Source organism: Gallus gallus, chromosome 2 (assembly GCF_016699485.2).
Source record: "Gallus gallus isolate bGalGal1 chromosome 2, bGalGal1.mat.broiler.GRCg7b, whole genome shotgun sequence".
Lineage (NCBI taxonomy): Eukaryota > Metazoa > Chordata > Aves > Galliformes > Phasianidae > Gallus > Gallus gallus.
The window spans coordinates 18,236,916-18,260,207 of record NC_052533.1 but is presented as its reverse complement, the minus strand read 5'-3'; the positions used below and the strand labels follow the sequence as shown (position 1 = coordinate 18,260,207).

Sequence of the window (23,292 nt, the reverse complement as noted above, 5' to 3'; positions counted from 1 at the left end):
AAAAGAGTCATAACACAAGCAGACTTCTTGTCCAAAGACAAGGGAGCATCTCTGCAAATCTAGCATGCGAAATGAAGAGGTTTTTCACTCTATTTCAGCAGAATGGTTTGCTTTCTGACCAGAATAACCAGGAGCAGAAGTTGCAGCATAGGTCCTTTCTCTGAGAGTTTTTCTGGTGCACATGGTTTGAACTGATCATGGTTGGACTTGAAGATTTCTTCCAGCCTAAATGATTCTATGATTCCATAGGTGCCTGAAGCAAATCCTACCAACAAAAATTTTAGATAGAGAACCACAAATATTAGCGTGGCCTAGGGGGAGAAGGAGACATCTTTGAAATTAGTGTTAAAATTATCAGTGCCACACTGAGCCGTGTTGCCTATGATACAAAATAACATATTTCTTCAGTGTAGGTTTATGTTCAGACCACAGATCAAACAACAGAACTTCTAATGATCTACATGTTCCTGCTTTAGTGAGGAAAGGATAAAAATAACCCATGGAGTCTGGAAAAGGGGAGGGAGGAAGGGAGGGAGAACAGCAGCTGCTCTGAAGCCCTTCTTCAGAAGGCTCATAGCGCACAAGGAGGACATGCCACTAGGGAGAGAGATTAAAGGATCTACTTTTTTCATTGACTTTACTCCTACTTCAAGCTATATGAATACTTCAAAATACAAAGTACATGTGTCCCACAGGAAAATACTGTCGTACTATGTGTTCTACTGTCTACATAAACCTTGGAGTCAAGGTGTCACCATGCCCAATTCCCATATTTATCACTCAAAGGCTGGCTGCAATAATCTTTTCTGAATCCGACCAATTATTAGGTAGTATAAATGAAATATCTAATATTAAATTTTCAGTCTTCTCATAGCAACCTACAGATTGTTTTTTAAGGTTAATAACAAAAATTTAAAGACTATTAAGATACAAGTGGAATTTCACACTCTTGAAATCTGTGTACATGGATTTCCAGTGCGAGTAAAATGAGGTAGTTTTCCAGGTCAAGGAAAAATGAGAGACCTGAGTGTTAGCAGCAGACTCTTTACATCAGAATAAAGGCAGGAAGACCTTAAACCTCAGATCAAGCCCTCTTTATATTAATTTTCATTATTTTTCTAGTAGGAGGCGAACAGAATCTTAGGAGCTAAGTCTAACGGAGAAAAGCCTAAAGAATGGATATATAGCCTATCAGTAACACCATGATTCCAGCCAAATACATCAAAACTTAGCATTCATTTCTAAAATGAAAAAGAAAGAACAGGAAAATTCTTTCCTAAAACCCACTGAGATTTCATGTATGACATGAGCTTTTGGGAATACAGTAAACCTGACCTGCAGTCTTCCACAGACTGAATTATTTAAAGGTTCTGAGACAATGACTATGACTTAGAAAATAGCTATAAAAAAGTTGGTGTTTTTTTCCCAGCAGAGTAATAAAATATCATTGAAAACAACTGATACTCACCTATGACTTTACTCCATCTACACATATACACAACTAAAAATATGAATAAAGAGACACTTTAATACACCAGGAAAGGTGTATTAAAAAGGAAAAACGTACACATCATGACAATATGCTGTGAACACCAATGAAACCAGACATTAAAAGGAAATAAAAGACACACGCAAAAAAAATGATGGCCAGAAGCAAAAGGGAAGAAAAACAACAACCCAAAAAAATTCGGCTAAAATGAAAAATGAGTGTAACAGGAAAAATATACTTATCCATTGCAGGATACTCACTAAGACCATTTTAAACTAGAAACCTTCAGACTGAAAACAAAACTTGGTAATAGTCAAATAAAATTCTGCTGAATTAAATTAAAAGCAGGAAAAAGAAAAGAGAGAGAGAGCTAAGCAGAAAGCCCTATAGAGATACAATAAATTGAAAGATAATCACAGAGGTATGGGTCTTGAATATCTGCAGAGGAGACTCCTCAATCTCCCTAGGCAGCCTGCTCCAGTGTTCCATCAACTTTAGCATAAAAAAGTTCTTCCACGTGTTTGTATGGAACTTCCTATGCCCAAGTTTTAGCTCATTACTCCTTGTTGTATTGCTACGCACCACTGAGAAGAGCCTGCTTCATCCATTTGCCTCCTACCTCCCTTTAGATATTTGTAAACATTAGTCAGATTCCGTCTCAATCATCTTTTCCCCAGACTGAACAGACCCAGGTTACTCAGCCTTTCCTCACAGGGAAGATGCTCCAGGCGCTTTATCATCTCTGTGGACCTCCACTGGACTCTTCCTAGGAGATCCCTGTCTTTTCTGTAACTGGGGAGACCAGAACTGGACACAGTATTCTAAATGTGGCCTCACCAGGGCACAGTAAAGGGGGAGGATCACCTCTCTCAAGCTGCTGACTACCCTCTTTTAATGCACCCCAGGATACCATTGGCCTTCTTGGCTGCAAAGGTATACTGCTGGCCCATGGCCAAACTGTTCCCAAAAAGGACACCCAGATCCTTTTCTGCAGAGCTCCTCTCCAGCAGGTCAGCCCCCAACCTGTACTGAGATGCAGTTATTCCCCCCCAGCTGCAAGACTCTATACTTGCTCTTGTTAAACCTCATCAGGTTCCCCCCTGCCCAACTCTCCAGTCTGTCCAGGTCTTGTTGAATGGTAGCTCAGCCTTCTGGTGTATCAGCCACTCCTCCCAGCTTTGTATCATCAGCAAAATTGCTGAGGACAGACTCTATCCCTTCATCCAGAAGGGATGCAAATTGTTCAGTCATCTGAACAAGACTGGATGCAAATTGCTTGCCTAAACCTAAGTCAGACTAACTTACTTGACTAATCCTAAACCAAAATTTCCTCAGGTTGTAGCATGTTCTTTCTTTACCTGCTACATACAATGAGCTTGAAGAAAAATACAAATTAAATTTTTACTTGCAGCCTTCACTTTATCACACCACTCTTTACACCAGGACACACACAGCTTTAAGCGGCTCAGCTTGGTTTCTATGATTGGCACTGGATCATACAACACAAATTAATTTCTATATCTTACATCCTCTCACACATAACACTCTAGTTCTTTCCCTGCTTCAGTCTCCAGAGATGGAACTACTGAGAAAAATATGCAGAGTGTTCTAAAATAAAAACCCTTAAAAAAAAGTCTCTAAGAAAACTTTCACATAGGAGAAAGCTGTCAGACTTTCCTACGTTTCCTTTCAGGATGGAAACAGAGAGCCACAAGAACCTGCACAACTTGATATGGGAAGAAGTAGTTCCGTCAATAAAATGCTTTTATGTGGTTGATTTGCTCACTAAAAAGAACATGGTAAATTCAATTTTTTCAGTTGAGAGGATTATTTTTTTCAGTTATATTTTGCTTCCCAAGAGAAAAAAAAATCTGACTCATGCAAGTTTTGCAAAAAACACAAAGCGCTTTCACCTCAACACTGTAAATGGGAGTTAGTAGAGATTTTGAACTGACACACTTCTCAAAACGGTTTAAAAGAATACACAATAAAGCAAAATGGCATGCAAGAAACTGTGCAGACTGGAAAATTTGCTTTGCTTCCTTAAATAATCAGTGCAATACATAGTTTCCAATGATTTGTGATTATACAAGGATATTGAGTTAATACAGGCCTGTGAGGTCTCAATACATTATGACAGTGTTACTAGTGAAAAGGTGGGAATAACGGCTACCTCCTTCATCAGATGGCCTTGTTATCTCACTGCAGTAAGAAAAGGTAGGGTTCGTGTCAGAACCATCTGATTTATAATCTCCCAAACTTGTAGAATGCAAGTACTGCTTACTGTAGCGGCTTGCTCTTTCTACAAAGGTAGAAAGAAATAATATCACAGTAAATTGATTACAGAAAATAAAAGCACAAGAACAGCAACAACAACCACTGCTAACATTGATATTCATACACTGATAGTGCTTAAATTAGATAAAAATGAATTGTACAAAATTTTGTCTACATTTTTTAACATTATTAGTTCAGAAAGTTGCTTCAAAATCAGATATAATTAAGTTTGTTCTCTGCTTAAAAGAATAGCTGAAATGGTAGGGTACACAAAAAAAATAAGGCATGAAGTATTTAAAAATTTCCAGTGGAAAATCAAAATGTTCCTTAATTCCTGCATTCACACAAGTGCATGTAGAATGCTGCTGCAGGACATATAACTGATATTTAGGGTTCCACTTTCAGTAGCAAAGAAGATAAACATGCAAAGCTAAGCATTCAAAATAAATATATCTAAAAAACAAACAAACAAACCTGTTGAGCCAAAACATTTTTGACTATTACATTAACTTCCATACTTTTCCATCTACCCTTAAATTATAAACAAGAATAAATTACTATCCTTGGAAATGCAAACAACAGCATAAGAAATAATATTGTGCTACATAAGCAAAATATGCATAGAAAAAAAAATCAACCTCATAAATATGCTAACCTTTTATATCACTAAAATTGTAGTGATGTCCAGCTATTTGAAAATCCTACATATAATGATGACTAAGAAGGTCAGTATTTTTTATGTGACTATTCCTAAGAGGTACGAGTAATTGTTGTTTAGGACAAGATTTCTTTCACTATTTCTTATCTGAACACATGATTATAGCTGAAATTCCAAGAACATACTTCTATAAAGCACTCACATATATATATGTATATATATATATACATACATATATACAAAAAAAAAAAAAAAAAAAAAAGCACACATATATAAAACAGATGGCTGGCATATGGCATATTGGCATGAAAATTTCCTGTATCAGCTTCATTTCATAAACACCAACAACAAAAAAGCAGATTTGGTGAAAAGTCAGGATATAAGCAATACCAGAAAGCATATGCAGACTCCTAGATTGAATATTGTCCTCCAGAGGATCAATGTCGAAGATGGAGCCAGGATCTGTGCGCCAAACCTTAAGATCTTTCCCCAAACCACAGAAATGATAGGACAGACAAACAACAAAGGAAGTAAAAGTATGGAAGCAGTGAGTTTTAACATTCATTGAAAAATTAACTAAAACATCTAGATGTTCACCTGAAAGGACTGAAAGGAATTAATTTCCAGCTTAAACAAGTAGCTGTATCTATTTTAAGAGTTGACGTTGTTTAGAAACTTTTTCCCCATTTTTATTTTTATTTTTCTAAATAAGAGTGTAGTATTTTCATAAGTCTAAATAAGTAGAAACACATTAAATATCACATAACAGTGCTCTTTTCCACAGGAAAAACAGAATTATCAGAGCTACAAGATGATTCCTCCAGACCACCACCAGCATCCTTTGTCCACCTCTGCAGCTGGACGATATGCATTATCAACGTATGAGCCTAAGGTCAACTTTGCAAATTGGCTAAATAAACAGAATCAAGGGTATTCTTCATCTTATCCAAAATAAACTTCTAAAAGTTGCTCGTCATTTAAGATTAGAAGTATTTACCTTACCTCACTAATATAAAAAAATGAAGTAGAGTGACAAATCCAGCTGTAGAAATCTATGTTTTAGACATCTACATTTGAGTAAGATGAAGCCCACTCCTGATCTTAAGTAGCAATTCTCTTTGTCTTTCAAACAGCTAAATTTCCTGGGACGTGGACTTAATATTGATCCATTACAACAGTACTGAAAAGCACTTTTGAAATTCATTCAATTCAGTAACCTTCAACTTTAATTCACACAAATAAATTATTAATATCTCTTGAAGTCTGAATAGGATATTGAAAGAAAAAGAAACCATGAGAAAAAATTAATTTCATGTCCGAGCTCTACTTACAAACATAGCATAAAGTAGAACACAGATTCAAGCATGGTTTTCATAAATTTTTAACTAATAATTAGAGTGTTGTACAAGAGGAAGCTTGTAACAAATGCATAATCAGTTCCAGTGTGACTTCTCAATCTACTCACAGCAATCTGTAATATACACAATTCATTACTGCTATGCCAAAAAATGTAATAATCACAGTTTAAAATAAAATTCTGATACAAAGTGTAATCACTTAAAGCATAAATATTTCAGATCACACCCTTTTACTAGTGGTTTGTTTCTTGGGCAGACCTGTCTTTAAGATTTACTCAGCGCAATGGAAGTGGGAAAATAACTGTCTTCCCAGTTTGGTTCTTTTGCCTATTTGAGCAGTACAAAGCTAAATAATGGGTTGGTAGGTAAAACAGGACTGTAGGGACCCCAGATACGTTGTGTTTCAATTGATTAATAGCCTGGAGGCAATGGAAAGAACAGTCAGAGCTAATGAAACAAATCCTACGGCCTTGGAATAGATTCAGTATATGTACATTATGTATTATCTATTTTCACTCCTATAAGGTGAAATATAATGCCAACAACTCTCTCTTGACAAGAGGAATAAAAGCCAATGTACAATCTTTTGATAAACTATGTGCTAGTCCTAATGATGATAAATTACTCAACCACATAAAACACCCACAGACTTGAGAGGGGTGGGAGAACTGGTGAGTTCCTCCTGTTTGATCATGCCTTGATAAGTAAAAAAATCTTAAAAAGTATGGCTTCATGGCAGCATGAGTGCAGCAGCCACTGCTTTGTATTGATTTCATCGGTCTTTGTAACCTGAAATAACGTACAAAGAATCAGAATCTTGGCAATTTGTAGCACTTAACAGTTTTAACATCCTGGTAATTGATGTCAATTTCACATATCTTTAAACTCATGTGAGAATCATGAAGTATCTTTTGTCACAGAGCCAGTGCTCAGATGGATTAATTTATCTTGATGGCTTCAGATGGCTTTAAGGTGGCTAAAACTAGTGCCTATTTTCCAGAGCACAGGTATTAATATTAGCAATCAGGCACTTGAAAAAGATTGTTACAGTTTCACTGATTATACTTAAAAACCAAACAGATGGATTCTAACAGAGATACTTTTTGTAACTGGTTGAACTTTTATCAGCCACAGAAAAAGTCAAGTCAGAGTTGTTTTCTTGCAGTCTGCAGTTTTTTTCCAGCTGCCAAAGACATTCCATGAACAGGGAGCACACTGCTGCCTTTTAAACAAGAAGATATTTTAATTGCAGTCAGTCTGAAAAAGCATTAACTGAAATATCACTGGATATTAGGTTTGTCCTGGCTTATTTCCCTTAAATAGTGGCACTATGTTTGCTGTTTTGGTAGGTATGGATAGCTAAGAATTTCTGTCTGCTTCGATACAAAAATATTCCAGGTTGATAAACAGTACTAAAAAATACTAATATTTCAGTCACATAGCTCAAGAATTTCTCAGAGATGCTTTTAATCCTAATCTTTGTGCTAGCAAGCCTTCAGTTACCGAATACAGGATTGCATTCATGATTCTCACTTTGGGCTACTGCACAAATGCAATGCAGCAAAAGGTTTAAAATATGCACTGAACTGCACATTAAACTACAATCTTGCAGGAGCTTCTCCATCTCTCTTTGTCTGCACCACCTCTAGCTATGGAAGTGAGGTATTTGATCAAGTGTTTGGGTCTGTACATACACTGATTTATCTGAACAAGTTGTTGCCCTAGATCCAGAATGTGTGGCTCTCTGAGATTTGCTGTTTCAATAGTCTGTCTCCTAACACTGAAATAGTTTGCATCCTACACCCAAACATCTGGTCTAATCTTAGATCACCTTTTAGAACATCAGTTCTGAATACTGGTTTCTGGCTCACTAGAGATCTACCAAGTTTTTCATGAGTTAAATCTTGTACTACTTAAAAAGCTGTGTGAAATTCTAAAACAAGTAGTACGTTGACAAATGTACTACTAGAGATATCTAATATCTAGAGAAATAGCTTACTGGCCTAAGGGGAAATCTGATCTGGTCTGGAACATTTAAATCTTGGAGAACCACCACTTTAACCACTGCTCTTCTGTGTAAAATGAAGGAGTCAATATTCAGAAACAAAGCAACAACACTGAGTAACCATATAAAAAAAAAAAAATCTTATTTCTACTTCCTTAGAAGCTGGCATTGAACCACTGGTTCAACACAAGTTTCAACTGAGAAAAGAGCAAAAATGAAATTTGTGAGCAATTCTTCTCTGTTGTAATGAAGAACATGACCAAAGGCTTTCATCTTTCTCACAGTGTTTTGGATAGCAACATTATTTAATAACTTACCAACAATTATTCCAGGTCTTCTATCCATTTCAACTATATGTGGGTGCACCCCTTTATATGCTGCATCACTTACAACTTGGGTGTTTTTCCGCACCCGCTCTGTTATAGGATCATCCACCACTGGCGTGAAACCCCTGCCCTTTGTCTTCTCAAAATCTTCATGATATTTAACCTAGGAAAACAAGAGGAATCACATTTTATCCAAAGCAGCAATTAACAGAAAATAGTTATTCTATGCATACTCATTGCTTTATGAGGCACTAAATTCTTTCAGTTTTGCACCACAACAGAACTGTTATACACATGAGATATAAAATACGTGGCAGGCCATCCAGACTGCCTCCCAGACCTGATTTCCTGATATTTTATTATTACTTTTGCATTTGTTTTGCATTGTCACCAAGTAAGACATTAACTCAAGCAGTAAAGCATCATCTTACAGTCACAGAAACCATTAAGAACAACAGGAAAAGCCCTCAGGAGATCATCTGGTTCATCCTCTTCTCTAAGTTAGGATAGCTCTGGTCATGTAGACAACTACATCTGTCAGTGAAAATGTTCCAGCAGTAATAGTCCTTACGAATTCAAGTACTTTCATTCACTGGGAATTTTGATTATACACACAGGTTCAAAAAATGAAAAGGTACTATTTTGCTCTTTTGTTTTATCATATGCTCATTGGCTTTAAACATAAACATAAAATAAACATCAGAACAAAACTGCATTTATTCTAAGGAATCCGCTTTCAAAAAAAAAAAAAAAAAAACTGAAGAAATGGAAAACAAAGACATTGGAGTAGAAAGTGTTATATAACAAAGTATTGGAACAAAACCAGTATTAGTAAGAGTTATAAAGGTGGTATCCCCGATTATATTTACATTTTTTTTAATCTTTAATCATCAAAGGTTTAAAAATGACAAACATTCTCACACAAGCAAATGCACACAAAACAACTCATTCCAGGAACAAAAGTCACACAGAAACCAGGAACATGCACAGGCACAAGGTGCAGTGTGTCACCTAATCCAGTCAAACTGTGTGATGCTCAAATGAGGATTTCTTTTAAAGCAAGAAAAAAAAGAAAGAAAAAAAAAACAAAAAAGAACAGACATTTATCTGTTAGAAAACTGTTTATTAGTATTTTGAAAATGTTCATTACAATCATATGCAGTTAGCAAACACTCCCTCAACAGGCATAAGAAGAAAATATTCCTTCCATATTTGAGCAGAGAGTTTCATTAGTTACCTATATTAATGGAAGGCAAAATCCAGTGGAAGTCAAGTGCCATTCCTTAGTATATTCTAGTTATAGGAAGAAGGACCCTACCATTGAGATGTTGTTTTGTGTTTCTTTGACATGCCTTAGCTCAGGTGTGTCTAGAATCACACTACGTCTACCTTTCATCTGCCTCTGATCACTGCTGTACTTCACCTGCAAAACAGCAACAACAGCACACATGAAGGTTTTGTTTACAGTAGAAGGGATGGGGAGAACCACACTATGCAAAGGCATTATTTTCAAACCATAATGTCCAGTATTCATCTGGTTTCTTTATACTCATTTTCTAGTGACCTAATTTTGAAAAGAGGATACAGATGGGCTACCATACTGCTAAGACCAAAGGGCTGTTTATTCCATCGCTTTAAAAAATATATACAAAAAAAAAAATTAAGTTACCTGAAAGCTGAAACTCTTGACTTTTTTAACACCATAAGAGAAATAATTCTTTTATCAGCTGTTAACTGGTTATGAGTTAGGGTCAACGTAACAAGAAGATACCACTGACTTGTCTTGGACACTTTCAAAGCATACATTTATGGCTGATGACAACCCAAGCAGACCCAGATTCCATCCTCAGTCTACTTCCAGATCAGGATTAGCATAAGAACCACTAGGTCACTAGGGAGTTCAAGTGTTACGAGCCAAGTATTGCTTTGGCAGCCTTCTTACTCCAGTTTTGCTAGCAGCAGAAAAGCAACATCTAGGACAAGTCTCAATGTGGTATATTGTTTTCAATGAGAATGTTCAATGAGAACATCTGTGCTTTATGTGCCTTTAAGTACAAAATGTCACATTTCTCTTAATGAGCTTCTTCTGTGGCATTTTACATACTTGTGCTAAAAGTACAGATCCATAGTTAATTATCTGAAGGAAAAAAAAAAGTAAAAGAAAATAAAAATCCCATATTTAGAACTGTGAAACAGTAAAGTAGTTGGTTTTCTTTGCTTATGGTTTCTACAGGCTTGGTGGATTAGAATATAAACAACACTGTCTTTTTTGTGTCATTCTTTTACTAATGGACTCTCTTAACTCCTACTTTGCACTGTAACCTGTGTACTGAATGTTAGTAAATATTTAAGAATTACGTATACAATCGCAGTCAAAGTACTGCCCCTCAAATCAGTTCTGCAAATCTATTTCAATGTTTATTTGTGATGAGAGAATCAAGTCTATTTTCAAAATGTAATGAATGTATTAGTAAATATATTGGCCCCAGACCTTAGAAATGCAGAGACTGTCTAACTCCACTTTAAAACTACATATCAGCTAAGCACAGCAAACCTATAAAAATAAAAGCTTTGGAGTAATGCACAAAAATATATACTACTGCATTATTATTCAAACACTTAATTAAATGCCAATTTTTCTTAGTAAGTATATTCAGCCTTTGAATGCTTTATAAAGTATACCCTAAATAGAACAATTATGGTCAGCATAGTTTTGTTTTCACCTATTGGTCATTAAAGCAGAGTACTTATCCCTGTATATCTTGAGACACAAAGGAGTCAATTGGAAAATAAATAAATAAATAAATAAATAAATAAATAAATAAATAAAAGCTTAATTATCAAAATAAAAAAATATCTGGAGTCTACAATTTTGGGGAAGTTTCCCTTTTATTTTTAACAATGTACCCAAAACTAATTGACTTTGGGTACCATGTATGAGCATTTATAAGAATATACTGAAGATATATGTAATTTCCTACGAGGTCCTTCAATCCTTTGATAAATCCAATATACTTTACTCTTCAACCATACAATCAGTTCTAAAATGTTTACTACTTTTAATTCTCTTTTTCCACCTCAGACAGCAGCTTTGCATGGAAGACTATTCTATTTACCATCTGCAGGGGTTTTACCACTGCTTCTTACACTGCTGTAGCGACCTCTCCCCTGTGCCCCTCAAACGCAAGTACTATCAAAAAAGCCAAGATAAATAGAAACAGAAATAAACTAAGATAAATCTAAATACAGATAAAGATAGTATCTTACCCTATCTTATCTATTTAGGACTACTCAACTTTGACACAGGTGGAATGCTGGAGAGTGGAATGGATTACTATATGCTTCCATGCTCTGAATCACAAAAAAAAAAAAAAAAAAAAATCTGCACTGAAGTTCTCATTTCCTTTATCCATATTCCTTTACCATAATTTACTCCTGAAATCTAGCAACTGTAACTTGGTAACAAGAGACAAAGGTTCTTGAAAGAATGACTGGACCACTTACATTTTTTGTAAGAACAATCAGAAGTCTTAATATTTTTGTTGCCCATTAGTTCAGTCATTTATTCAAAGGATTAAAAAAAAAAAAAAATTCAATGGATGACGCAGTTACACTTATTAGACGTATCAAATCTAAATGCAAAAGCATATCCTTGTTATATTCCTCCAGTGACTGAAAATATAAATGACAAAGAGAGTCAAACAACTTGCCGAGCTGATATTGTCTTGATTCTTCTTGACTCTCTCTATCTCAGGAGTGATGCTCACAGCAGTAGCTTTGCCAGGCTGCTCTCTGTAGTGAACCTATTATTTAACAGAATAAAATGGTATATACTATATCAGCTAAAGAGATATCAAACTGTATTACATTAAAATGTATGATTTAAAAGGTCATCCAGAAAACAAATGAAAAGCTGAAATGCATTTGGAGTTTATTAAAGCTTATAAAATTTGGTTTTTGAAGCACAGCCTTGAATTCTTTCTGTAAAGTCTTCTTATTAATGCATTTATGTGAACACGCACACAAATGCACACAATATCTCAACATTTACCACACTGGACTTTGGCAGTACAGAGAAATATCTTCTATTTGGAATGGAGTAAATCACAAATAATGGAACATACTCACGCAGAGCAAATGAAAAACCTGAATTTCAGCAGCAAACACTGTAACTGTGTATTTCTCCACATACAGAGATTTCATAAGGATATGATTCATGTTTTAACTTACATACTCTGTACATTCAGACCCACTAAATATGGATGCTGATGGAAATCTCACTAAGGAGAAAGGCTCATCAACAGGGTTCAACTTCTGCAAGAATGCAACGGCATACTCCAAAATTCCCTACCTTCTTCCACATGCTCCTACAAACAGTATAACTTTCTGATGTTTTTTTCAGCCATTAAGCAAACTCTGAAGGTTAGTGAGGAGCCAGCCTCTTGCCAGACAGGAGAGAACTGGATTTTGAGTCTTACTCATTAAAAAATAATAATAATAATTTTTTAAAAAGAAAAAAAGCTGGATAAAGAATATTCTGTAAAAAAAGAAGCATCTGTTAAGATTTCCTGCAAATATCCAAGACATTATAATGTTTTAAAAAAAATCCAGCCAGTTCTTCAATTGAGATGTGCTGTTTTATATGCCATTTTCCGAAGAGAGCAGAGGCTTTTCAAAACCGCTTCCTAAAAGAGGATTTTCAAGTAATTCTATTACAAGCCTGTGCCTAACTAAAGAAGAGGTACAGGTTCTGGAGGCAAAGCTTCATACTGATCCTGTTCACCTGGCAATTACGCAAAGGAATAAATGAGAGAAACTTCCCATGCTGACATTCTCTTGATTCCTCTTGACTCTTTCAATCTCTGGAGTGACACTCACAGGTGTAGCCCTGCAGAGCTGCTCTTTATAGTGAACCTAGTAAATAAGGCATAAGGTATTACACAAAGACTTCCAAGTAGTAGGAGCACATCAATGCACTAGAAAGCATTACAGAGCATGCTACATTTGGCTGGAAAATATCATTCCTTAATAAACACCATCATCTTTCTACCACAATACTTAATACTCACCCTACTGTAATTGCTCTGTTTCAAAGGTGAACAACTGATGTTTCAATAGCAATGTTTCACTCTCATTAATGTTAGTTAAAGTGCAAGGCTAAGGAGTTAACATCTTAATTATTAATTGATTAAATTAGTCTTTGTGGACAAACAGCAACCAGCACAAACATCACACAAATATTCATACAGGCTCCAACACACAACAAAGACTGCAAACAATTAAAACAGGGCACACATTGCTTATATTCTTCTGGTTTTCCTTGATTCTCCTTAGTTCGGGTGGATCAGAAATAGGAGTTGCATGCTGAGTTTCTTCTTTGTATTTAATCTGCACAATAAATATTACGAAATATTAACAACTCATAAAAGATACAGACAAGCAATAAAACACAAGTTTTATAACCTGTCCCTTGCATGCACTGAACAGCTAGACCAGACCTATCAGCACTGTTGACCTGAACAAGAAGAGATATATTTCATCCCTGAGACAGACTGTTGAGTCTCAGGTCTTATTTGAAAAGATATAGATAAATCGCATAAAACAAGCCTGGTATCCTAAAGCTGTTACAGCATGAATATACATCACATCAGATTGCAGCTATCTTCATGGTAATTGAGATGCTGCATACACTACATGGAAGATTTACATCACTTTGACAATGACTTGGTCTTGTATTATCTTACTGGGGAATCTACCAGTCCATTCCGGGAACCAAATATTTCACAGATGTGACCCTGCAAGGGTGGATGGCTTCAAAGTCTGGTTGAAGTTCTCTGAAAACATGCACAAACACATTATGAAGAATGCAGATGTTTGGATGGATTATGCCTTTGAAGATGTTGTCAGAGATTTTGTGATGCTTTTGCCACATCTCTTCTGAACAGCAGTATGTTTGGATATGGTAGAATCCATAATTTGAAAGACACACAGGACTAGAAGTACTTCTTCAATTATACACCACACATATCAAAAATGGAAGTCAAAAAGAAAATACTGTGAGGTAACTGTATCTAGTATTAAAAAGAAAGACATATTTTCTGTTTTTCCATGTGCTATCCAACAGGGTCATCTTGGACAAATTAATGCAATGTCTTTTTCTTGCTGTCTGTTATTAAATATCTGTCCAGTATTCGGTACATTATGCTTCAAATCCCTTATTTCACTGTAGCATAAACAATATTCAGTCCACATCATCCTTCACAATATGGCATGCTGCTTTCTTCTTTAAAACGGTAAATACAACAGCAACATTCACAAAAACATTCAAAATTGTGTCTGCAGTGATACATGATAGTAGGAAACACTTTTCATTAGCAAGACTCAAGGAAGCAAAAGAACATTAAGAACAAGAGAACAGCATAATTAATTTGTTTTTGCAGTTTTATATTTACGTAGCATACAAAATTTATTTTTAATAATTTTTTAAGGCTGCAAAATCAAGCATTCAGAAGTCAGAAAGCGATACAAGTTACTTCATCAATGTAGCCCTACTTTTCCTCTTCATGTGCCCTATAACCTTCTTTATTAACAAAAGCTGTTTTTCTCAAGAGAATTCTGTTTCATTCCCTATACATACTCAATGATCCTTACTCGGTGAGTACCTCATGTATGAATCAAGACTGTTTTGTCATGCTTTTTTTTTTAAAACTGTTTTAAGTTCCTGCTTTGAAGACAGAATTTCTGATTTCCTCATGAAATCACTAAAGTTTCTCCTCACTAAAGTATATGAGTTTTTGCACAAATTAGTTCCTCTACTATACTCTGAAAGAAGAAATAGAGCTGTGACAAGGAAAAGTACTATTTTTATCAGAGAGAGCAAAGACTTGTAAAAGCTAGTCTGGCAACATCATTTAAAAAACAAAAGATAATACTGCACCTGAATTCAAATGACAACTCCCACTGAACTGTACCGTGTTAATCAGGAAACCAAAGCAGGTTTGTCTCAGTGGGATTGTACAAAATCAAACAGTTAAGGATTGGATCACTAGGCCTATACACAGGGGCTTGTATTCGTGTTCTTGAGTACTGACTTTGTGACCTCAATAATATTCCATGAACGTAGAGGCAATTTTTCATGGCTGAAAAAAGTATTTACATTCCTTTTGTGCCTTCATCTAAGCCCCATGCTGTTTGTAGCAGTAGGCCTTAACATTTACATTGACTGCCCAAACCCAAGAGAATAAGTGCTGTTTGTTACCTCTGTGGACACCAACATTAAAGAAATAGATAATATTTTGACTAATGGAAAAATATTTGAATATTTTTATCACAGATAAATGCTGACAGCAAGGAAGTAATGAGTCTAAACTACCTCGGGTCCTGTTTCACCTCTGGAAGGATGCACCTATGCATAGGAACACACCACTCTGCCTGACCATCCTACCTTTGGCCTTTCCATTTTGATCACAGCCAACCCCTTCTAAACTTTCAGTCCCTCATCCCTGCACTCTTTTTTTTCCCACCTAAATCCACTGTAGCAAATATCACTTGCTAGATAGTTTTCAACTCTCTTCTCTAAAGCCAATTTTTACTTTTTTTTAACACACTATACAACTTGTTTTTCTGTGAAGTTATTCTTGGAAGCTGCTTTGGCTTAACAAATAAATGATTAAATAAATAAAACAGAAACAGCCCAAAGCACAGATCAGAAATGGAAAATCTCCATACGGACAGTTAAGGGCTGACAGAACTATTAAACTGTTGAAAACAGCATCTTTTAATAGAAAGCATTAGGTAAGCTTAAAAACTGACAGTGCTACTATTCCTTAAAATACTTCAAATTGTCCACAGCTTAAGTCTAAATCAGCCTTTTTGGTGCTAAGTGACACATCACAAGAGTTTCCTGATGAATTTCACACAAGCAAAAACACAATTACAGTCTTCTCCCCAAAAAACTTTCTTCCTCATGCTGTGTCCATCTTGCCAGTCCTCTAATATAAAGAAGTTATTTGTTAGTTATTTGTATAATCTTGGTTCAGATTCAGTTACAGTCCATGGGTCTGATGTTTGCTTTTAAAGTTTTGTGAGCCACCAACTATTTATGAGGCTGTCTCATCCTTCCCACTCATCACAACAGGTGAGATTAGCTCAACCACATTGGCTGCCACCACCTTGTTTTTCAGGACAAGAAAACAGAGTGTTCTGAGATTTGCCTCCAATAGATGTCATCTGGAAGAATCTGATCATTTTCAGAACGTGATGCAATGGACTTTCTTTTTTTTTTTTTTTTTATGCATAGTACATGATGACTGCTGTTTTGGTCAAACTTTCTTATTTAATTGGGGTTTTGGCACTGCTGGTGAGCATTAAATTCCACCACGTTCATCCAGCACAGCAGTTTCAAAGCTGTCCTAAATCATGGCTAAATTCAAAGACATGTGTAAGATACTTAAACCTAATAGAGTGAAAATTGGTGTAATTTGTCTTTCTTTTTGGGCTCTTGTAAATTACATCATACAATTTCCCTTTTACTGACAAATAGTTTAAAAATTTATTTCATACTGCCTTTAAATTTGACAGTCCTTTCTTTAAATAATTATTATACAAAACCTAAATAATCTTAAGTATACTACATGCAATAAAATGTATTTGTAAAATATTAGCTCTTTGCAAAAGGCATGCTATTAAACCACTACCACTAAAACCACAACCCCATTTTGTATTTCTCTTGATACACTTCTGTTCAAGTGCAGTTACCAGCACACTGATCTACCTCTCATCACCATTGTTCAGACTTTCTGTAACAGCAAAAGCTGTCTTAGCTTGAGCACTCAAGTGCTATGTGCTACACACACAAGAGCGTTCACTCTATTCACAAGAGTATTTCACTCTGAAACATATCCAGTAAAAAATACGAGTACAATTTCTCCTAGTAAGCCTCTGTCTGTGTTGTGGGAGTGTGGGTGTAACTACTCTCAAAATACATGGCTCGGGTAACTAGAAATTAAGTTTAAGACGTCAACTTATCAGCACACATAGAGGCATAAATCCTCAACCTTCCCACAAGGTTTGAGATGAGAATCCATTTCTCTCCTCTTGAAGTACAAATTGTATCAAATCCTGTGTAATACATGCAGACTCAACAACAACTTTAAAGATTTTCATTTTTGTCATGTGATTTATGACTGCAGCTCAGTCTGGCATATCAGTAAATACAGTTGCTGTTTCTCACTCTTGAAAGACTAAACTCTTTCCTCAAATGCCTTTCTTCCTATATTTAACAATCATTCAGTTTGAAATTCTACCTTTGGACTCAGAAGAACTATGCTTGAATGGAGCTTTATATCCAAAATCCAGTGAAATAGTATTAGAATGAGATACGTGACATGAAGACGTAGAATTTTTAGTAAAGAAAACAAACAAAAAAAAATCTGACCACCATTTACTGACATATGAATAATTAATGTTAATAACACTTACCGAACTAATATTCTGCTGATTTTTCTTTACTCTTTCAATCTCTGGAGTCTCTTTAACAGCTGTGCCAGCTCCTACCACCTTCTTATAAAACACCTTTATTTACCAAAAAGAAAAAGTAATTATTAGAATGTTAGCATTGCAAGTACAAGTTCTCATAAAAGGGCTGGGCAATTTTCCAAATTTCAAATTGGTCTGATGACAAATCTTGCTAAGAAAGCAAATACTTCAATTTTTTAAAAATCAGACCAATTATCAATAACTATAATAACATTTTGTTTGTTTTCAACTGTAAACCAGACAAGCTATTATTATCCTTCAGACTGACTTCAGATATGTGCAAGCATTTGTAATGACAGTTTTAACTTTGGAAATAATATTAAAATTTAGATCAGTGTTAATGAACATTTAAAAATGCAACTTTATGCTTGAGTAATCTCACTGATTTCAGGATAATTGAAAATGCATGTACATACAAGATTTTAATTTTGGGCTTAATCTTCAGATTTTAAAATGCTTTGAGATGTTAATAGATAGTATTACTTCTAATTTAACAAACTAGAAAATGACATATTCATGACTAAATAACCTGGAGAGCCAGAGCTACAATCTAAGTCATGCAATCTTTGTCTTCTGCATTTAAGCCAGAAGGCTGTAAATCATTTCTAAAAACTCGGTTCTGAAAAGTCACATAGGCAGTTTATACAAGAGACGCTGTGAAACTAAAGTCTCCTATTTTATTATGCTGGCCCACGATGTCAGAAGTGGTGGTATTGGTGGTATGGCAGACAAGGTTAAACCTTCCCACCAGTATTTTGTTCCATTTTGTTGTTGAATGACAGATGGCAGCAGAGGGGCAGTCTGATAGCACAGCACCTGACATGGAAGTGTGTATGAAACAAAGGGATGGAATTGAATTCCACCATGTGGAGCAAACTGCACCCACTGATGCTCCAAAGAGTGGATGTGAGCACAGTGAGGTGGTGGATGGTGCTTTTCAGCAGCGGCAACAATACTGGTTAACCATGCACAGCTGTCACACCATGAAATGAGCATCTCGATCAGCTCATCCACATGAATTGGTGGTTTATGACCATGGAACTGTATATGGAGCTGAATATTGCTTTCAAAGCATTGAAAAGAATGGTGACAACACTGGAATATCGCAGTTTGCATCAGGTAGGTCATATGAATAATCACACAGCAACAAAAAGAAAACCATATGCAAGTTTGTCAGGACCTATTTAGGACCTACTGAACCAATACGAAGCCGAAGGTAACAGTTTTCTGGATTGACTCATTACCAGTGAAGAGATGTGGTGTCACCATCATGAGCTGATGTTAAAACAGCAGTCCACAGAGTGGCAACATGTGAATTCTTCACTGAAGGGGAATTATTCAAGACACAGCCCTCAGAAGGTAAAGCAATGTGCACTGTCTTTTGGCATAGGAAATCAATGATCCTAGCGGATTTCCCAGAACCCAGACAAACCATTAACTCTGACTGCTACATTGCGGTGCTAACTCAGCTGAAGGCTTGCAGTTCCAGAGTTGGACCAGAGAGGAAGGGAACCTTCCTCTTGCAACGCGTTAATGTTAGACCCCATACCAGTTTGAAGACTGTGGAGTACATCGCCAATCTTTGCTGCACCATCCTAACACACCCACTATATACCCCAGATTTGGTGCCTTCTGACTTCCAACTCTTCGGGCTGCACAAGCAACGTTTTCCTAGCAACTATGCCATCAGAGCAGATGTGAAACCATGGGTCACCTCCATTGGTGCAGATTTTTACAAGCGTGGCATCACTTGCTGCACATAGATTTGCAATTATCTATGCAAAATGCATAGATAATTGTGGTGACTATGCTGAAAAATAGCATTTTGTAGCCAAGAATTTACTCAAATAGTGTTATTGTGTTCTTTGTATCTGCTGCAGTTTCCATGGAAATAAATGGGAGGCATTACTTTCGGAGTGACCTATGTGAAATTCTCTTTATTTCAATTATTTCAGTGAAGTATAAAATAAAAGTACACTAGAATCGGTTGTTTAGAGTTAGTGAAGGAGACAGTAAATAACTGCTCCACAAATTCCAAATGTGGATATAATTTAAATAACCATGAAGCATCAGTTCAGATGGAAAAACTCCTGAAGTTTTATTTTTATTTCAGCATATGTTGTCACAGATGTTACCATTCCAGTAAGTATTTCCAGACTAGCAGTTTGAAAACAAGTCTGGTCCTGGAGTTTGTAAAATAAATCTTTACCATTTAGCATTTCTACTTTTCATGAACCAAGGTTTATTTTACTACTTTTAAAATTTTATTTCTCTCAAACATTAAAAAATGAAATATTCTTGCCATAAACTAAGGTGATTAGTACTGGTGAGTATTCTAGCGGAGAATTAAGTATATAAGTACATTTTCAAATACTCAGAAAGCTTAGCAATTAAGAACTTTCTTTTACCACATAAGACCAAAATCAGATTATGAGGAAGAACAGCTTTCTTACATTTGGAAGATCCACTTCAGGTACACAGAAATGGTGATCACAATGTAAGCTCAAAGACATAATGCTTTTATTTCATGTTATGTAGTACATTAACAAAGAGGATTGTCAGTCTTGGCAGGCTGGCCCTACACAGCTGCAATGAGTTCAGATGCTAGTCAAGGCTTAATTAAGTAGTGCAGGGTTTTTATATAGCTGGTATCCGACTGTTAGTGAGCCCATCCTGCTTAGATCTCCTGACCTATTTGAAGACTTGATCAAAAGCTATCAAACACTGGTCAGTGGGGGCTAGCTGGGATCCCCTCCATTGCATGGAGCATTGGTGTAGGATACCAGCAACAGCAGATATGGAGCTAATCACCTTCATACCATGCAGCTAAGCACCATTCAAAACCAAGAGGTAACAGGCTACAAGAAACAAGACTGGGGTCAGGAAGCCTGTCAGGAGCTTATATTTGGAAGATGTAACTTTCAGCTGTTCTCACCTGAGGGAAGGAAAGGAGCCAATACCTAATGGCTGGAAGAGGTTTAAGGAGAAGTAGAGCAGCCCAGAACATCCTCAGAGACTTCTCTCCTCTCCCTGCAGGCTCTTAATTCCCTAAGTACGCCGTAGCGATACATGATAGCACCAGGAAATTGCCTCTGAGGGAAATTAATAGACCTTGTACTTGTAGTGGTGAAGCTGAGAGTAGCTCTAAGGAATTACATCTGTGTCAGATACACTAAAATACTGGAGTGACTTATATGCCTCTCTCTCAAATCATTGGCTTTATTAGTATTATTTAGTCTACCAGAAAAACAGACACTAAGTGGACAGCCTTTGGCTCTGAAGGCTAAATTTACCCTCCATCTTTTCTTCAGTTATACTAAAAGTAAAGCCAGAATTACTAACAGCAGAATTAATGGGCCCAAAGAGGAAATGGAACTGAACACAACAATCATGAACTGGACAATCTTCGAAATCTAAGTTTGTGATTTATATCTAAGGATAGACTGAAACTTAAATCTAGCAAAAATTTTAAAAATGTAACCAGTGTATCTTAAAATCATTAGACATATATTTATGAAACTTGTTCTGTTCTAATTTTATACCAGAATGCTAGTGTTCCGTACATATGATAGGAAACAGATGAAAAGTCCTATATGCACAGTAAGAAGCCATAGTTATTTTGTTCATTTAAATAAAATACTTCCTGGGGCTTGATGGAAAAAGAAAAGAAATTTTTTAAAAATAACTGTGGCTTGGCAAGGCAGTTTAAGTGCTTTAGAAATTTGAAATAAGTATCACACCTACAAAAACTGGTTGTTTTTTCATTGAAAGAAATAAGTGATACAGATTTGCCAGGAAAATAATGCAAGTGGTTCAAAGGACATTTACTCATAAGTTCCCTATTTCATGCTAAGGCACAAGGGAGACTATTTAAGCAGAAAATATCTGAAAATGTGCAAGAGAGAAGCACTATTACTCACTGAACTGATGTTTTTCTGAGTGCTTTTTATCCTCTCCATCTCTGGAGTGTCAGGGACAGCAGAATAGTTACAGAGCATCTTCTCTGCTTCATCTTTGTACATTTTCTGAAAAATAATTTTAAAATTTCCTGTTTTGTTAGGGCTTAGAATATACAAACTGCAACAAAAAAAAAAAATGCTTATTGCTGACAAGAGTCAACAGCCATTTACAGTACTTATTTCAACATCTTTCCTCCATGATATTCCTATCGCTGTGGGACCATTACATCCCTATCTGTGTGGAACACCTGACAGTGAAGAGAACAGATATAAATATATATTTTTTCTTCCCATTAGGTAATGTAAAAAGATCTGCAAGAAGATGTAAAAACTTCAAGATGACTTACGTGGCATGACAGGCCTAAATACAAATAAGAATCAAGCAGTCAGATTTTTTTCTATGTGTAAATTAATTTCATATAGGTTTGAAAGCCTCTACAGAGATAGAGAAGTATTCTGAGCAATGTACATCTGGCACTTACTGTGACACAAAAATTAAAAAGTTAGGCTTTGAACTACGCCTACCTGGCTTGCTATTTCTGAAGCTCTTTTGACACGTTGTATTTCAGGTGTAAATGGACCAACTTGCATCCCTTTTCCTATAATTTCAGTCTCCAGATCTTTTCTATATTCTTTCTGCAAAATAAAATAAATTAAGATTATATAAAAATAATGTATATTAGAGTAAAATACAGCGCAGCGAACTGGAATAAAATTAAATAAAAACATATCCCTGAGTATGCAGAGTAACTAATTCCATGGTTATTTGCACATATTGTCTTCAAAGCTGTACTGACATTACTGATTAGCCTTCAAAAGAGCTGCTTCAATTTCTGTAATCTGATTTTTCTTTTTTTTTTTCCTTTAAAATGTACACTGCTTATTCCTTTTAGCACAAGTATTTCTAACATCTCATTCCATTTCACTTCAAAATTAATCTTAATAGATCCAATCTGTACTCACCTGGCTTACAATTTCAGAAGCTTTCTTTGCTCGTTGTATATCAGGGGTATCCATGCCCACTTCCATTCCCTTTCCTTTAATTTCATTCTCCAAGTCTTTCTTATACTCTTTCTGAAAATAATATTATTAGCATTACTCACATGTCCAGCAATCAAATACTTACATTTTTCCTCTCTGTTCAGTTCCACTGAACATTATCCATAAAGAATCAAACAACTTTTGGTTCAACAGTATTATCTTTGTAGGATCTATATACAACACAACTATACTATAGCTGCTGTCAGGTTAAAAAAATCTATTAACAGACTGCCTTCTTCAAATTTGACAGTCTTTCACATTTATCTGTCTTTCAAACTTCTACAGCCACAGTCAGAGGAATATGTAGACAGGAATTTTTATCCCTCACCTGTCCTCTGTGAGACTCAGACCATAAGGCTTTTAGGTGTCTCTAGCTGTGTTTATCATTTGGCCCTACCTAGACAAGCAGCTGCCACCTAGAGCTAAAAGTAGGAGGGCATGCAGCCACTGAACACAGTCAAGGCCAGGCATGGTTAAGGGTCAAAGTTCTGGGAACATTTAGGTTTCCCCATGTGCAGACTACATGACTTTGAGACTCCATACAGCTCAACAGGCTAGGTCTTTAGTGAATCTGTCATATGCCTACTGTCTAGATTATTTATCATGCAGAACTCTCGACGACAGTAATTTGCATTATGTCGA

General features: G+C 35.9%; 1 protein-coding gene across 9 annotated transcripts in view; it reads right to left on the bottom strand.

Annotated features, from left to right (window-relative positions):
• Positions 1-23,292, bottom strand: part of NEBL (nebulette) — a 247,738-nt gene that overhangs the window by 20,520 nt on the left and 203,926 nt on the right. For 7 of the 9 annotated variants that reach the window (XM_046917574.1, XM_015281275.4, XM_040674966.2 and 4 more), the window contains 11 exons: positions 22,573-22,683; positions 22,135-22,245; positions 21,571-21,675; positions 17,594-17,686; positions 13,409-13,501; positions 12,935-13,027; positions 11,824-11,916; positions 9,432-9,536; positions 8,105-8,276; positions 4,815-4,907; positions 3,663-3,791 (listed from right to left, as the gene is read on the bottom strand). In XM_046917574.1, the coding sequence (XP_046773530.1) occupies positions 3,663-3,791; positions 4,815-4,907; positions 8,105-8,276; positions 9,432-9,536; positions 11,824-11,916; positions 12,935-13,027; positions 13,409-13,501; positions 17,594-17,686; positions 21,571-21,675; positions 22,135-22,245; positions 22,573-22,683 (1,198 nt within the window). The remainder of the gene's footprint in view (positions 1-3,662; positions 3,792-4,814; positions 4,908-8,104; positions 8,277-9,431; positions 9,537-11,823; positions 11,917-12,934; positions 13,028-13,408; positions 13,502-17,593; positions 17,687-21,570; positions 21,676-22,134; positions 22,246-22,572; positions 22,684-23,292) is intronic. The other 2 variants (XM_040675028.2, NM_204488.3) reach the window with 2 other exon arrangements.